Source organism: Leopardus geoffroyi, chromosome C1 (genome assembly GCF_018350155.1).
Source record: "Leopardus geoffroyi isolate Oge1 chromosome C1, O.geoffroyi_Oge1_pat1.0, whole genome shotgun sequence".
Lineage (NCBI taxonomy): Eukaryota > Metazoa > Chordata > Mammalia > Carnivora > Felidae > Leopardus > Leopardus geoffroyi.
In genome coordinates this window covers 77,676,355-77,694,122 of record NC_059328.1, presented here as the reverse complement: position 1 = coordinate 77,694,122, position 17,768 = coordinate 77,676,355, and the positions used below count along the sequence as shown (strand labels likewise).

Below are 17,768 nucleotides of genomic sequence, written 5' to 3'. Positions count from 1 at the left end.
GGATTTGCTACATGGAAAGAGTGTTTTACAGATGAATGTTTTTTTTTGTTTGTTTGTTTTTGTTTTTTTAATCAGCAGTGTGAATTCTAATAAAGTCCTGTTCTTGCTTTGTCCTTAGTATTTTTGGAACAGGAGTTCAGTATTTGCACTGTTAGAGTTAACAAGGAAGATTTCACACCACCTCTTTTTTTTTTTAATTGTTTTAATGTTTATTTATTTTTGAGAGAGAGAGAGACAGAGCGTGAACAGGAGAGGAGCAGAGACAGAGAGAGAGAGAGAGAGAGAGAGAGAGAGAGACAGAATCCGAAGCAGCCTCCAGGCTCTAGCTGTTAGCACAGAGCCTGACGCAGGGCTCAAACCCACAAACCGCAAGATCATGACCTGAGCTGAAGTTGGATGCTTAACCAACTGAGCCACCCAGACGCCCCTCACATCACCTCTTATATTATCTTTTAAATTGAACACACCTCAGTGAAATGCTGTGCGCTTCCATATCTCATGAAAATTGGGTTTTTTAGATCGTTATCTAAATGTATCTATAAATGTATGAAACTATTTTGTATACATAACGGTAATTATTATGTATAGCATATATCTGTGGAATAACTATGAAAATATTAGGTAGTGGTGGGAATAATGAAATAATAACAGCTAACATTATTGCAGATTTTTTTTGTGCCAAACTCAGGTTATAAGTGTTATAGTAATTGACTCTTCAAAGCAGTCCGATGAGACAAGACTACTGATATCCCCATTTTAGGGATGAGGAAATTAAGATACAAACTTGTCTACAATCACATAGTTAGTAACTAATGGAGCTCAGAGTAGGGTTCATTCTCAGGTTGTCTGGCTCCAGAGCCCATAATGTTATCTACTAGATGCTACTATCATTTATCCTCAAAGGGTCACTTAAAGGGGAAGAAAATGTAACCCTCTCACCAGTGCAAATATCCAGGTTCATGGATTAGATTCTAGAAAAAGATAAATATCTCTATGGCCTCAGGACACCTGCTGGTCTTACAAGAACATCATCCTCTGATGAGCTAGTTTTGGTGCTAAACTGCAAGCTGGTGTTCTGCTTCACTGTGGGAGGATTGAGAAGCTTACAGGGTGGAAGTGGGGTACTTCGACACATTGAAAGTGGCTTCAGAGCACATATTTCTATTTCAGAAAGACAAAGAACTCTCACCTTTGTCCTCATTCTGGGATGGAGCCCACTGGCTCTAGACGTTTTCCTGGATCTCTCCTCCTTTTTGATTCCTTATTCTGAGAGGTCTTCTCTTTTTTGGGGGTATACCTTTTTTCTCCACTGGGGAAAATAGACTGCTTTCTACATGCTGTTCCTAATTATAGATCTCTTCTTATCCAAGATCATTTTTTTCTTCTTGCGTTTCTGCCTGCATAGTCCACATGCGCAGTTGGTCAGTGACCCTCTGCTGTGCCCTGGATTTTAGGGGCCCTGCTTAACTGCAGTTTGTTCTTTTTCAAACGTGTGCCTGCTCTGCTGACCTACGGCTTTGCTGCCATATACTCATCAGTGGCCAGTCTTCCTCCTGTATCCTACCCTGGGCCTTTTGGTTTTTCTCCCCAGTCCACCTAATGCTGGCTTACTTGAAATGCTTTTTTTTTCTTACTTTCACATTTATATCTTTTCATATATTGACTGTATTTTCATCCTCTTTTTAAAAAATTTTTTTTAAGTTTATGAGAGAGAGAGAGAGAGAGAGAGATGGAAGGAGAGAGAGAGAGAGAGAGAGAGAGAGAAAGCGAAAGCGAGCGCACAAGTGGGGGAAGGGCAGAGAGAATCTGAAGCAGCTCCAGGCTCTGGGCTGTCAGCACAGAGCCCAACGTGGGGCTCAAATTCATAAACCCTGAGATCATGACCTGAGCTGAAGTTGGATGCTCAACTGACTGAGCCACCCAGGCACCCCTTCTTCTTCTTCTTCTTTTTTTTTTTAAATTTGAGTTAGTTAACATACAATGTAGTCTTGGCTTCAGAAGTAGAACCCAGTGATCCATCTCTTATATGTAACACCCAGTGCTCATCCTAACAAGTGTCCTCCTTATGCCCACCACCCATTTAACCCATCCCTCTACCCACCTCCCCTCCAGCAGCCCTCAGTTTGTTCTCTGTATTTAAGAGTCTCTTATGGTTTGTCTCCCTCTCTGCTTTTACCTTATTTTTCCTTCCCTTCCCCTGTGTTCATCTGTTAAGTTTCTCAAATTCCTCATATGGGTGAAATCATATGATCTCTTTCTCTGACAGAGTTACTTTGCTTAGCATAATACACTCTGGTTCCATCCACATTGTTGCAAATGGCAAGATTTCATTCTTTTTCTCTGAGTAGTATTCCATTGAGTGTGTGTGTGTGTGTGTGTGTGTGTATGTGTGTATACTGAGTGTGTGTGTGTGTGTGTGTGTGTGTGTGTGTATACAAGGTACCACATCTTCTTTGTCCATTCATAAGTCTGTGGACATTTGGACTTTTGCATAATTTGGCTATTGTTGATAGCACTGCTTAAACATTGGGGTACATGTGCCCCTTCGACTCAGCAAATGACAGCTTTTCTGTTCATTTTTCTTGGGGGTATTAAAAAGAACTGTTTATAACCTCCAAATTTTACATCTAGAATAGAACTACTAATTATAGCTGGCATGTATTGAGTAGCTGAGAACTGGTGTTTGTGTGTAATTGTGACTTTACACATGCTCACAATAACTGTTTCTGGTAGGTATTGGTGCCCTTATTCTGTGTGGGAGGAAACTGAGACTCAGAGTTCACAGGGCACAAGTCACAGAGCACGCAATTTCCTGAGGCTCATCTGCTCATCTCCCTCCAAGGCCTGTAGTCCTTCTACCACTCATTTCCAGGCCATTTTAGAGTAAAAGACTTACTGACCATAGTTTTTCCTCCAAAACAACTTTTTGGGATACCTTAGACTTTCTGCTACTATGTACTTTCTTTGAGATTAGAGAAAAGATTTGCATTTCTTCTTCTGTCTACATTTTTGCATTGTGGGTTCTGACTTCATGTTAAAGGCCACTTTTTAGTAATAGGATATATGTAATTTTCCATCTTTCCAAGATATCTTATTTTTTAGAAATATTGCCCAAACAATGATCTGTGAATATTTATAGACCACCAAACACTATTTCCTAGAAAGATTTCTGACTAGGTGATTTCCCAAGGCCACATCTTGGGTTTGGATGAATTGACCCTGTGGCTACCATGAAGTACTTTAGAGAAAATGGACTTGAGGTCAGAAGGCCTGGGTTTTAAGCCCTGGTTTTATCCAGTGCTTGCAAAGTGGGGTTTTGAATGAGTCATCCATCCTGGATGCTGTTTCTCCTCCATTTATAAAATGGAGATGAAAATATTTATCTCACAAGATTGTTCAGAGGGATTGAGCTTTAAGGCCCAACAAAGTGACATGATCACAATCATCTTCACTGTTGAGTGTCTTGTAGTTAACCACGTAGGGATATTTCAAAATAGTGCTGTGCCCTATGCGATGTCAGGGATTTCCCCTGGGTTCCCAGAATGGAAAGTGCGTTTATATCTCCACGCCTTTTGAAAGGATTCTGGGGCTATTGGCTTATGATTAAGGACTAACTTTATTTCTAAAGTGTTTAAGTTTATTTTGACCCTAAGTTTAGTAAAGGAATGAGGCATGAGGGGAAAGGCAGTTCACACAGTATCCATGTGTCACCAAATGGAGAATCCACTCTGGTCCGAGGATTTTAGCTGAGTTCAGGATAGTTGAGGTTTGAATTCTGTTTACACTTGGCCAAACACCACTTCCTGTTTCTAAAGAAAAGAACCTTAACAAGGTTTGGACGTAGCCCATACAAATGTTTTGTAAGAGGAAAGTATAATGAATTGGAAACGTTTCCAGATTAGATTTCCCTTAAAATACCCTTGGGCTTAAAGAGCGAAGGGAGAGTACTTGGCAAGGCCTATTTTGGACCTGTGAGCAGCTAGGACACTTTGCCAGGCTCGTGATCGCCACCAGATTGCACGGTTCCTGACACCAAACTGGGCCAGCTCTGCCTGCTCACTAGGAAGCAGGACTTTAGATGAATCTGTAGCTTTATTGCAATGTTTTAGGCTCATTCTGACTTGCTGCAGTTTAGAAGTTCAGTCCTCTCTGCCTAGGTTAAATAGATTTTGCTCTGTACCTTATTTTTGAGCAATTTCAAAAAATAGCTTGCGCTACAGGTGGTATGCTACTAAGACATGATACAGTATTATGACATCAGGGATTTTGCCTGTTGGTGTTTGTTTATTTTGGAAAATCCATTTTAGGTGTGCGCTGTGCTTTTATTTTTATTTCCCAGAGGACTTGGGGAGGTTGACAAGATTTATTCATCTTGTGTTGGAATCTTCCAGACTGACATTGGAACCAAATAATTCACCATAATTATCCATATCAAGTTTAAATGGGAGACGTTTTCTTTCAATGAGTATATATTACTTTTGTAATTAGAAGACTGTATAAGTACACTATGAAAATAAAGCAGGGTCCCTCATCAGAAGCACTATGTTGATATGTTACCCTTGTGTAATAGAGTAAAAGAGAGATGCCAACTTGCTTCTGATTGGTCTTTCTGTTCTTTTGTAGGTGTCTGTTACTAAGGCTGACCAAGAATTGGGCTTTGCCATCCAAACGTGCTTTATCTCTCCATATTCAAACCCGGATAGGATGTCTGATTACACTATCATTGAAAACATTTGTCCTAAAGATGAATCTGTGAAATTCTACAATCCAAAGAGGGTGCACTTTCCTCTTCCCCAAGCTGAGATGGATAAGAAGCGATTCAGCTTTGTGTTTAAGTCCATTTTCAACACCTCACTGCTCTTTCTACAGTGTGAGCTCACGCTGTGTACCAAGAAGGAAAAGGACCCCCAGAAGTTACCTAAGGTGAGTAGGCCTTCATCCATCTGTATGCTATTTCGACATTTTTAGGTGAGGCAGTGACCTACCGGAGAAGTTTAATCACGAGTTATTGCAGGTTGAGGTTTTTGGTTTGGGAACTGCCCAATTGAAGTAATAAAATCTGTGTTAGCAGGGAACCGTGAGTTTTATGGAGTCTTAGAGAATAAATCCTGACAGTATGACTTTTTTTTTCCATGCATGCTACTTAGTAGTATCTTACAAATGATAAATCAAGACTGTTTTCCATTGAGGGAGAGGTCTGGCTTTATCTTTGCTATTCAGATAGCGTGCAGTGCCAAAAGTACAGAGCCGAAAGGGCAAGTTCAGTGTGAGGATTAATTTTTCCAGGTCCCGCTGAGACTTGTATTGCAATTGTTTTTTGACCTTCTCTGTGTGAATTATAAGGTTGACTTGTCTCAAGAGGACCTCTAAGGGAAACTAACAAATATTTTAATTTTTCTCAGCTTCATACTGGTTCATCATGTTTATCTTATGTCACTCCCCATATTGAACCAGTACATTCTGTTGCCACAACAGACATCAGAACACTTTGACCTTGTTGGAATGGCTGCGTAGGGGGGATCTGCAAGGTTAATTACAAACCCTCATTAGTTGGGCCTTGTGCAAGAAGGGTGTCTCTGCCACAGTTTTGTTTCTGTGATCTTCCATAGTTATGTATAATTCCTTACATGCATTTCATCTGTAGAAATCTCGCACAGTGTCAGCTGACTTATAAAACTTTTGTAGTCACATATAAATCAGTGTCTAAAACTAATAATTGATTGGTATCATTAATAGTGTATGTGTGGAATTCTCTCTTAATACATAAGTTGTGAGAGGTAGATATAGAGGGAGGAGGAACAATTAAATCATTATTACTGGATAAATTACCACTGACCTGAATGCTTTACACTGTTATATTCCCCTGGGCATCCATTTCTCTGATAACATCAGAGAACATTTTATAATACATATGAAAATGTAGCAAATCTGGTCATGATCATTTGGGAGCATGAATACATAAGATGATTTAGACTATGTTCTTTAGGTTGCTTTTGGAAACATTGATGCCTTAGCCTTGTGGGCATTCACCTCCCAGTGGCCATTTGTGGACTTGTGGTAGAGAGGCATGGGAAAACTTAATGCTTGGCTGTGACACACAGCTGGTCCCTGCAGCTGGTGGAAGACTTGTAGGAGTTTGGGATCTAGGAGGGGAGGCCTGGCAGTTACTAGGCGTCTTTACTGAAGGCTTTGGTTATTACCTCTCGCTGAGCCTGGCCTGGCATAGTCCATAGCATATCATTCTGTGAAAATTAATCCCAGTACTTCATTGCAGAGAATTCTAAGGAGAGTTCCAAGGCCCAGCAGATAACATGGGATGTGACCCTAAACCTAAAGTCTCTATTTACGCCCAAGGCAAGAGAAAGTAGAAGGAGCATGAGGACTGAGCAGGAAGGCCCACTGCTTACTAACAAGATTTTAAGCAAGTCCGCTGAGCTCTCAGAATCTGCATGGCCTCATCTATAATTGAAATAATAGTAGGGGCGCCTGGGTGGCCCAGTCGGTTGAGCGTCCGACTTTGGCTCAGGTCATGATCTCACGGTTTGTGAGTTCGCGCCCTGCGTCGGCCTCTGTGCTGACAGATCAGAGCCTGGAGCCTGCTTAGGATTCTGTGTCTCCCCCTCTCTCTACCCTTCCCTGGCTCACGCTCTGTGTGTCTCTGTCTCTCAATAATAAATAAATGTTAAAGGAAAAAAAATGAAAAAAAAAAAAAAAGAAATAATAGTAGCTGGCTTCCCTTAGGAACAGAGGAGCAAATGAGACAGTAACAACAGTCCACCATTTATAGTGCAGTGGCTTCGGATGAACTGTTACCACTCTCCTCATGTTTACTGCTTGTAGGTAATATTTCCACAGTTCTAGCGACTTCTCAGTGCCTTCTATGATGGTAGAGAGAGCCAAAGAATCTTCCTAGGAGGAGTACTCAAAGATCATTGGGTCCATCCCTGCCCTTAGCTGATGAAACTAAGGCCAGAGTTAAGTGTCTTGCCCAGGGTCGAGCCGTGAGTTGGACATAGAATCGTAGACTCTTACTTATCTGAAGAAATAACAGCAAAGTAGGAAGGCTTTTCCTAACATGCAGATCTTTTCAACAATGAGGCCTTTCCACAGAAAAATCTGTTGTTTCCCTTTATAAGGAGGCTATTGTAAAGGCTTCCTCTGGGTTTTGGGGGAAGGGAAGGAGTTATTTTCTTATAATATGCTGTTCAGAGCAGCAATGACAATAGAGCCAAAAGCCTTTGCTCTTTTGTGATTGGAAGAGCTGGAAGTTCATTAGCTTTTAGGGATGGCTTGCTATAGACTTCTTAAAGGGTTGATATACTTCTTACAACAAAAACAAGTAGATGCCATGTACATCAGAGTTTTACCTATTGATAAGCATAGACAAGGAACTGAAGATGTTTTAAAGAAAAAGGTACTAGAGTGTGATTACACTTTTTAAAAACAGATATAACGGGCTTGGGCATGCTAATCCTAAATTCGGGGCCTTAAAATGACTGTAAACAGCTAATCTCATGGTCCCCACACCTGGCTACAACTCCCCAGGACTCCAGTGTGGAACACTATAGCAGGTGACCCTGGTCACCTATACCATTTTGAACGAGCCTATACCAGGATTTTAAAAAATCAAACAAATTTGACAACATTATTATCTTTTTGGACAACAGATGTAAAATCTGTCACTTTCATAATGCCGTGCATGAAGTTTCCCACAATCACAAATCACAAATATGAACCATTTATGTGAAGCCAGCTTGGTGAAGGGCCAACATTCGTCATATAGTTTTTGTTTTTTGTTTTTTTTCAGACTAAATAACACTAAAACCTCTAGTCGTTTTGTGGGAAGATGGGGGGAAAAGGCAATGTTTATAAGCCATCCAGTGATATTTGAATCTTCAAGTGCAGCTGAGAATATCCTGGGTCTGCCACTATATCTCCCAGATTATTTATGGTTCTTTGGAAAACGCCCAAATCTCCTGTTTTTTCTCTGGTAAACAGCTGTGAGCCGTCTGATAAGGGGCACTGGCCAACTGTGCAGGCTGAGTTGGTGCAGGCTCTTTGGGGTAACCCCTGACCCTGCTTTGCTGTCTTTGCCTCTCTGCAGTGTGTGCCTCCGGATGAAGCCTGCACCTCGCTGGACGCCTCAATGATCTGGGCCATGATGCAGACTAAGAAGACCTTCACCAAGCCCCTTGCTGTGATCCACCAGCAAGAAGAAGTTAAAGGTGCGTTTTGGAAGGCTCGCTCAGAGCCTGGGGGTTGCCCATTTTAAGAAGTTCCAGTACTAGACCCCTAGGATGAGCCTGGGTAGCTCAGTTGGCTGAGCATCCAACTTTAGCTCAGGTCATGATCTCACCGTTCGCGAGTTTGAGCCCCACATCGGGCTCTGTGCTGACAGCTCAGAGCCCACTTTGGATTCTCTGCCCCTCTCCTGCTCATGCTCTTTCTCTGAAAACTAAGTAAACATTAAAAAAAAAAAAAAGCTCCAATACTAAAAAAATACAAAAGAAGCAGCAATAGCTCCAATACTGTAAATCAAAGTACATTTGTATTCAAAAGGTAGATTAAGGGCCAATTAGTAACTTTAGAAGGAGTTTTGCCAAAAGAGCCTTTTATTTAGTTAGGTCTGCTCTGACATGTGGCTGAGTTATTAGTGATATGTTTGCCAATGATTTCCTCTTTAATATTATATCAGAGTCAAAGTTGTCCCTATCCCAATGTCACTCTCCCTTGCCATTCAAATATGCTCCCTGGAGTATGCAAGAAAGGCTCCAAGTTCCTCCTGGCATGCCCGGATTGAGCAGCCCACAGCCCATCTTTCTGTGGTCTACTACCAGTGATTCTGCCGAGTACAAGCAGTCCCAGGGCTGTATCAGGATCGCAGATGCCTTTGGGGAGAGTGTTAGGTATATGAACACCATTCATCTTAGGTCAGAGCAGAAAGAAGGTTAAGAACCACTGTCCAAATGCATTTTTATAATTCAGGTTTCAGAATGTTACCCAGGCACATTTGTTGCTTGAAGCCAAGGGTGCCTCTTCTTGCACACCCAGGAGCATCAGCAGTCTGCATCTTCTTGTGGGAGAAAAGGAAGGATGTGCCCTAAGAGGTGTGGCCTCAGGTAGACAGGCAAGGCAAAGCCAAACATGGTGTAGGCCAAGTCAGCCAGACCAGTGGAGAAACCGAGCTGGGCTCCATGGAGATGTTAGGAATGGACATGAGGTCCTGTGGACTGTGGAGAGCATCTGATGGGGACGGGCATCACAGCCGAGGGGCATGGACAAACAAGAACACATCAGGCAGCTGGCAACATCTGAGGGGGTGGAGCCAAATACACATGGGCTATTTGGGCAGCTACATTTGTCACTGTCTAGAAACAACCTATGACTATCTGGAAACATTGTCTAGGGGTGCCAAACGAAGAGAAGTCTGAGAGTGAAAGTGGATTCCTAGCTTCTGGGGTTAGCTATTTCAGGGCTAGGTCCCCATGCCACCTTCTACCACCAAGGGACAGAGAGGAGCTTGGCACTGGAGCCTTGATAGAAGCCAGCAAGCATACTGTCTCCTCTTGGTGAGCATTTGCTAGGAGGCCTGCCAGGTGGAGCTGACACCTGATGTAGGCTTGGGGACAGCGCTGGGATGGCGTTTCTGATGTAAGCATTGCTGGATTTGGCAAGACAAGGCAGTGGGGGCTAAGAGGATAGGCGCACAGGACCTAATAGAATAGAGGCATGTGGATGTGTCTACTATCTTCTTTGGTTGAGTGACCTCTGTGAAAAGAGCCATTCTTACTGACATATCTGTATGTCATTTGCCCTCTTCCTACTGCTCACTTTGGAAAGGCAGGAGATACAGTGAGGAGGGCACTAGCTTAGAGTCAGGAGCCTGGGGCACAACTTAACTTTACCTGCTGTACTGTTTGAAGAAGCAAACTAGGTTTTAATTCATTGCCCAGCCATTCTGAAGGTGGTGCAAAATGGACATACTAGATGTTTATTGGTCCCTTATTAACACTTTTTGTTGTTGTTTTACTCTCACTGATTGGTTTTCAACAATTTGAAACCGTGTAATAGCCACAGTCTTTCTGTAAATGGATTGCCCAAATAGTTCCCTGTTTTGGGGGACCAGGGGAAAGAAATAAGTTAATTGTGTTGCGAAGTATATCACAGTTGGGCAACATCTGGCTCATTTTGTACTTTTGTGAGTGGTTTAACAATAACAGCAGCCACTTGTATTCCATTTGTTACTCTTACCTTTTTTGAGAGAGGTAGTTCCGCTCATAATTGAAGGCAGCCGCTTGCTTTTTTCTATGCCAAAGAATAATTAGGCATTAATACACAGCGGTATAACTTCCAGTAATTCATTCATGCTTCTTTTAAGTTTGGTGGTATTTTTCTAAGTAATTCCTCTTGCAAATTAGGTAATTACTTTTGTTTAAACCTAGTGTAATTATCCTGAAAGTTCCGTGTTGTTGTTTTTTTACATGAAAGTTCAAGAGGAAAATTTTACCAAATATCAAAGCAGTTTCATGAGATTTGCTGATTGAGACTAGATTTTAGTGGAGAAGCTTGTGGTGAAGAAAGTTGATTGCTTAGGGTTGTTAAACAAATGCAGGTTAGACTATCAGCCAGCTTCCCTTGGGCTGGCTTTCTAACTTTGCACTGAATGGCAGTTCTGGCAGTTTTCAGCTCTCTGAGTGACTCCTCCCACCCTTCATGTTTATTTTCTTTTGATTCTGAGATCATTTCTTCATGATGCAGGCCATTGGAGTCTGTGTTTTCCCTCTGCCTCTCAGTAAATTGGAATAATCAGTTGAAATGGGGATGTGACCATTTGTCTAATAGCATTAGGTTATTTGAATAATAACTGGGTCATCATGAACAGTCTTTCTGCCAGCTTTGTGTGTTACTTTTGTAAGCCACAGAACCTATAGTATCTCCAGGAGTATCTCTTACTGGAACGAATTTGGGGGTAAAAATTACCCAACCAATGAGATGTTTGACTGCCTTTTTAGCAACACACGTGCTCTTTGAAGGCCGTACTGAAGTTCCAGGTCTCCCTGGTCATTGGTGCATCTTATTTCTCCACACTGGATTTTCTGGGGCAGCAGCAGATAAAGGCTCAGGTTATCAGCTTCTCAGCCAAGCAGAGAGCTGGTCTGTACTCCCAGTGCTAATGGCCTGGTCACATTTCAGGTGGTGTTTCTTCCTCCTTTGGACACAGAGAACAGGCCGCCAAGACTAAATAATTCTGGGTCCCTCCTCTGGGCCACTGTTTTTTTTTGTTTTTGTTTTTCAATTTATTTATTTATTTTGAGAGAGAGAGAGAGAGAGAGAGAGAGAGAGCGAGAGCGCGCACACCTGAGTGCGCACATGCATGAGGGAGGGGCAGAGAGAGGGGGAGGGGCAGAGAGAGAGGGAGAGAGAGAAAATCCCAAGCAGACTCTGCACTGTCAGCACAAGAGCCCTACTCAGGGCTCGAACTCACAAACCGTGAGATCATAACCTGAGCCAAAGTCCAGAGTTGGACGCTTAACCCACTGAGCCACCTAGGTGCCCCTGGGCTGCTGTTTTTAATGGAATATGCCTGAGCTTCCACAGCACATAATCACCACCTTAGTCCCTTGGGAGCTAGCTTTGGGTTAGCATTATTTTGCTGCTAAAACTTTCAACAGATGATTGTGCTGGTGGTGATGATAGTCATGGAGATGATAATGATTATCTAACATTTACGGGGCATTTGCTTACTACAGGGCTCTGTGCTGAATGCTTCATGTGGGTAATCGTATTTAATCATCATAGCCCCTCTGGGAGGCAAGTATAGAGCAATATTGGATAACCTGACATAAATAAATGGTGGGTCCGAGATTCAAATCCAGGCACTTTGATTCCAGGGCTTGTGTTCTGTAAACCCTATGCCTTATCCTAGGTAGAGGTTGATTCTAGGTTTTAATAAAAACTACAAGCAACATAGGTATCTATCTCCTCACACCCTTTTCACACCCCTTCTCCTATTCATGCCATTTCACACTGGCAGTCAAGTTCATACTCAAATACTCTAATGATTGTGAACTGAAAAGATGAAGAATTTTAGGAAAAAAATCTGTTCCCCAAAGGGTAAGATGTTGGGACACATGTAAGCCGTTTAAGAGAGTATTAAAATTGAGAAGTTCTGTGACTCTGAATTGTAACTCACAAAAAAGCCCAGAAAACATGAATAGTCGATGCATATTATGGTTTATGGCAAAACAATTAAAATAGTTGAGGTAGTGCCATCCTACCATATTTTCTGAAATATTTTGAAGTATAGGCACGTTAGTGCTGTTTGTTTTGGATGCTGTACCATTTTTGTGGCATTTGAGAACACACTAGGGCTTGCACAATAAAAATGGCTCTACCACAGCAGTGATGATTTTTTTGAAAATGGTGAAAGGGAAGATAATCATTTGTCTGAAATTTAGGGCACATATAAAAAAAATGAGTGAGAAAGAACAATAAACACCACCCCCAAGTTTGCCATGATTTATATACAATATGTAATTTTTAGCAAGTTAAATGTTCAAAATACTGAATTTCCACTACATAACTTTTTAAAAATAAGTGTGCTCAGGACAGCACCTGGCATATCATGGGCACTTGGTAAATGTTAATTTCCTTTCCTTCCTCTTAACCTCTCAGCCAAACTGGGTTTTTGTGGGGAGTAGGGGTGGAAGGGGAATGAAAGGGAAAGCTGTAAACGTCAATTGGAAGTTAATCCAAGAGAGGCGTTACTTTTTGGAACATACTTGATTTTTCCAGAACAAAAATACTCTAAAGCACCCAGCCGGGTTTTGTCCTCAGGCTGAAGTAGAGATGTGGGGAAGCTGAGTAGAAAGATGGTAGAAATGCTTAACTAACAGACCAAGACATTCAGTCTTTATCCAGTAAGGGACAGAGGTATCTAGGGACTTTTTACTTTGGAAAATTTTAAATATATACGAGAGTAGGGTAGGGTAGGGTAGGGTAGGGTAGGGTAGGGTAGGGTAGGGTAGGGTAGGGTAGGGTAGGATAGGATAGGATAGGATAGGATAGGATAGGATAGAATAGAATAGAATAGGAGAATGAACTACTATGTATCCTCCGTGTAGTTTCAGCAGCTACCAATTTGTGGCCAAACTTGTTTTACCACTTTCTGTCCCTGGATTGTTTTGAAGGAAATCCAGACATTTCATCTCATCCATAAATATTCCAGCATGCACCTCTAAAATTTAAGAACCATCGAAAAGATTGGGGTACCTGGCTGGCTCAGTTGGTGGAGCATGTCACTCTTGACCTCACTGTTGTGGGTTTGAGCCCCACGTTGGATGTGGAGATTACTTAAAAATAATAACATCTTTAAAAAAAAAAAAAAGACCTTGGGTAGGGAACCAATGATCAAATCATTTAGGAAGACTACTCTGAAAGCAGCATGAAGGTTGTTTTGGGGAGATATACACAGTATAAGATATACATGATAATTACAGTTATTCAAAAAATGTTTATTGGTACCCACTATATGCTCGGCACATAGTAAACCCGTCTGTAAGGCCTTGTGTAGTGCAGAGGTTTACACCTCGACTCTGTTGATGTTTTGAGCTGGGTAACTCTTGGGGTAGAGGGCTGTCCTATGTATCATAGGATTTTGAGCAGCATCCTTAGTCTCTGTCCACTAGATGCCCATAGTAAACCCCTCTGCTACCCATTGTAACAACCCAAAATGTCTCCAGATATTTCCACATGTCCCAGTGGGATGCAGGGGGCAAAAATCACCCCAGGTAAGAACCAGTGATCAAGTGGAAGGGTGCGGATAAGTGACAGGGTAATTGGAATGAATGCCATAAATATTGAAAGAACCAGCAAAGGGGTTCATTTACAGTGAAGTTAGTAAAAACTGCACGTTAAATGGGGTCTGCACAGAGGCCACCTGAGTCCCCAGCTTCTTCATCTTCCTATCTTTCCCTCTTTGCCAAACACCAATAGATGTGGGTACCAAGTAGACACCTTGTTCCCCTGTGGGCCTGCTCGATCCTACCATATTTAGGAGAACTGAATTGAAAGCTGGAAGCTCAAAGCTGTGGTCAGTTACTCATGCATAACCCCAGAAATATCCCGTTTATGAAAACCATGCCCAACAAACTGAAATTTGGTTCTAGAGGCAGACCAAAATTTGCTCAAGAGTATATGAAAAGATTTAATTCAGAATGTTGATTATAGTTTGTTCTTTCTGCAAATGAATCTCTATTGTTAAAATTCTCTTTGCAGCAATAGCAAGGATTCCTTTCTTACCATCTTACCCTTAAACCAAAAGTAAATATCGCCGCGTTCCCATTTTCCTTTCGGCATGCCAGCTCGATTATAGGGTTCCGGCGGAGATCAGGCTCCTTTAGTCATACACAGGGGTTATTGGGGACTTTTGGAACCAAAAGGAGGATAAAATCCTGTAACCTCAGTGCTGCAGCTTGTGCTTGTTATTGTTTATGGAGGAACTTCACCCCGGGGGAAATAAGCACCAAATGTTTCTGTTTAGCTGCGAGAAGGCCCCTATTTGGGGTGGGGGAAAAGGATTAGATCATAGGCTAAGTCCATTAAGAGTTTTAAAACAATGCCATCCATCACAGAGGCCTTGCTCTAAAACCCAAATTCTCACATGTGAGGTCTCCTTTGGGGAGAGTCATTATTTAAAACCACTTAGGGATTCTGAGTGAAAAAGTTTAGCCATGGGCGGTTGATTGGATGGAACTCTTCCCAGACGCGTGTATATTTCTCACATGATGAACACTATAAATGCCTTTGGACTTAGTTCAGCGAATCAAACCACTGCATCTTGGAACTAGAATTTTGTGGTTAGATACCCCTACTTCATAGGGTTCTTGGGAGTTTAAAATGAGAAAATCCAAGAGAAGGCTTTTTGTCAATTGTAAAATACTATACACATGTATAAATGTAAGACATCACCTTCACTATTTTATCACTGCCAATAGGCTGATAGGACCAAACCCCTAGGAGACAGTCTCTTGTGTGCATTTTGTAGTCGGTGTGTGTTCTGCCTACTGAAATAGATTCTTAAAAACACACAATCATTTTAATTTTAGTAATTCTATTTCAGTATAACCTGCACATGTCCTCACCCTCGTGCCCCCGTGTTGCACAACTCCAGGGGGCACTGTTCAGTTGTGGTGGCTTTGATTCATCCAGGAGCATTCCTTCCCCTAGAGCTGGACCAGGATACTTGTGCTGCAGCCCAGCTGCGATGGTTAATCCTGAGAATTTACAATCCTGTGTAGCTTCTTTATTTTTATAAACAATGACCTCGAATGCTGCTTGTTTGGTCAGTTTTTCACAAGTTCTTTTCACTCCACTGTGGATTCCAGCACAAGGTGTGTGTGTTCTTTCTTTATGGAGTGGAAATGGAGGTGAAAAGAAAGGTGCTAAACACTGACCACTTGAAACTCTAAAGAGCGGGGGAGAGTCTGTGCCAGGACTCAGCACACTATTTCCCTAAAGGGCCAGATAGCGTTTTTGGTTTCTTCCTCATACAGTCCCAGCCCTGACTACTCAGTGCTGTTCTTGCAGCGTGTAAGTGCGAGCAGTTGTAGACAATACAGGAAAGATGAGCATGGTTATGTTCAAAGAAAACTTTATTTATGGAATAGGTTTGAATGTCACATAATTTTCATATGTCATAAAATATTTTTGTTTGTTTTTTTTTTTTCCAATCACCTAACAATATGAAATTTAGGGCACCTGGGTGGCTCAGTTGGTTGAGTGTCTGACTCTTGATTTCAGTTCAAGTCATTATCCCAGGGTTGTGGGATAGAGCTCTGCTTCGGGCTCCATGCTGAATGTGGAGCCTACTTAAGATTCATTCTCTCCCTCTCTCCCTCTCTCCGCCTCTCCCTCTCTCCCTCTCTCCCTCTCTCCCTCTCTCTCCCTCTCTCCCTCTCTCCCTCTCATCCCCTCCCTCTCCTTCTCACCCCCTCCCTCTCCCACTCCCTCTCCCTCTGTCTCTCTCCCTGTCTTCCCCTCCCTCCCTGCCTCTCTCCCCTGCTTGTGCATGCTCTCTCTCTCTGTCTCTAAAAGATATATATATGTGTGTGTGTGTGTGTGTGTGTGTGTGTGTGTGTGTATATGTTAAAAATAGGGGCGCCTGGGTGGCACAGTCGGTTAGGCGTCCGACTTCAGCCAGGTCACGATCTCACGGTCCGTGAGTTCGAGCCCCGCATCAGGCTCTGGGCTGATGGCTCAGAGCCTGGAGCCTGTTTCCGATTCTGTGTCTCCCTCTCTCTCTGCCCCTCCCCCATTCATGCTCTGTCTCTCTCTGTCCCAAAAATAAATTAAAAAAAAAACGTTGAAAAAATAAATAAATAAATAAAGGTGTGCCTGGGTGGCTCAGTTGGTTAAGCGTCTAACTCTGACTCTTAATTTTGGCTCAGGTCATGACCTCACAGTTCATGAGGCTCTTTGCTAACAGCATGGAGACTGCTTGGAATTCTCTCTCTCTCTCTCTCTCTGCCCCTGCCCTGCTTGCTCACACTTTCTCTCTCTCTCTCTCTCTCTCTCTCTCTCCCTCTCCCTCTCCCTCCCTCCCTCTCAAAATAAAGTAAATAAAATTTATTCTTAGTTCATGATCTAAGCTTTTCTCACCGTTAGTCACAAGTATCTTCTTAATCAGTGCTTTCCTGTTAAGGACAAAGTGACATTCCCTAGTTATTAGCCTACTAAGTAGAATCTGGAATTTGGGATCAACCTCTGCCCTGATGCTTTCCAGCTGTGACCTTGGGCAAGTCACATGATATCAGAGTCTCAGGATGCTCATTTGTAAAATAGTGATAAGAATTCTTTTTCTGCATCCCTCACAGGGCTGGTGTGAACCTCAAATGAGATTTGAACACGAAAGAATTATAGGAATGTCAAAGCATCTTCTATATAGCCTTATTCCAGCCTTCTTCTATTGTGTCCATTTTTGAAAAGCATATCAACAATCTAATGATCCTTCACTGAATATTTCTGGTCAGCCTATTCTATGCTAGGCTGAGCCTTGAAGATGTACAGATAAGGAAGAACTTGACCCTGCCCTCAGGGCAGAAAAAAATGTAGAGAATTACGATGTGATGTAGTATACGTACAAAAACTGTGGGGTGGAATTAGCAGAGAGGGTAGAGACCAGCCCTGCTGGTTGGGGTTGGAGGTTGGGGCAGTGGGAGAGTCAGAGAAGGCCTCCCGGCAAAAATACCAACAGTGCAGGTCTGGGGGAGAAGGGGTATTTCAGGGAATGGCTTGCAAAGTGTGATGACATACAGCAGCATGGAAAAGTTAGGGAGCTTAAATAAATATGGGTGAAGGACCCCTAGGAAAGGAGACTATAGACAGGTCGGTAGAGGAGGAAGGCGGAACTTTGTGTGCTCTGCTAGAGCTTGGATTTTCTTTCCTATAAGTTCAGGAAGTCATGGAGCAGTTTAATCAGGACAATAACTTAATCAACTCTGGGCTCTGGAAAATTCAGTGTGGGGGAAAATATAGAGGAGGAAATATTTGGGGCAGAGGCAGCAGGGCAGTGGGTGGAGACAAGGAGACCAGTTAGGAGAGCTCTGTAACCAATGCAGATGTGTGATGAAAAGGAGCTGCACTAGAGGATAATAGCACTAAGAAGAAGAAAGACATTTTTAAAAAATTTGTGTACATTAAAGTAAAAGAACTTTTTGAAAGTGGAAGAACATCATGAATACACTGGAGAATTATGGTATTTGAAGGTA

General features: G+C 42.3%; 1 protein-coding gene across 3 annotated transcripts in view; it reads left to right on the top strand.

The window, feature by feature from the left end:
- Window positions 1-17,768, top strand: part of TGFBR3 (transforming growth factor beta receptor 3) — a 209,253-nt gene that overhangs the window by 173,612 nt on the left and 17,873 nt on the right. For all 3 annotated transcript variants that reach the window (XM_045478261.1, XM_045478260.1, XM_045478263.1), the window contains 2 exons: window positions 4,624-4,923; window positions 8,105-8,225. In XM_045478261.1, the coding sequence (XP_045334217.1) occupies window positions 4,624-4,923; window positions 8,105-8,225 (421 nt within the window). The remainder of the gene's footprint in view (window positions 1-4,623; window positions 4,924-8,104; window positions 8,226-17,768) is intronic.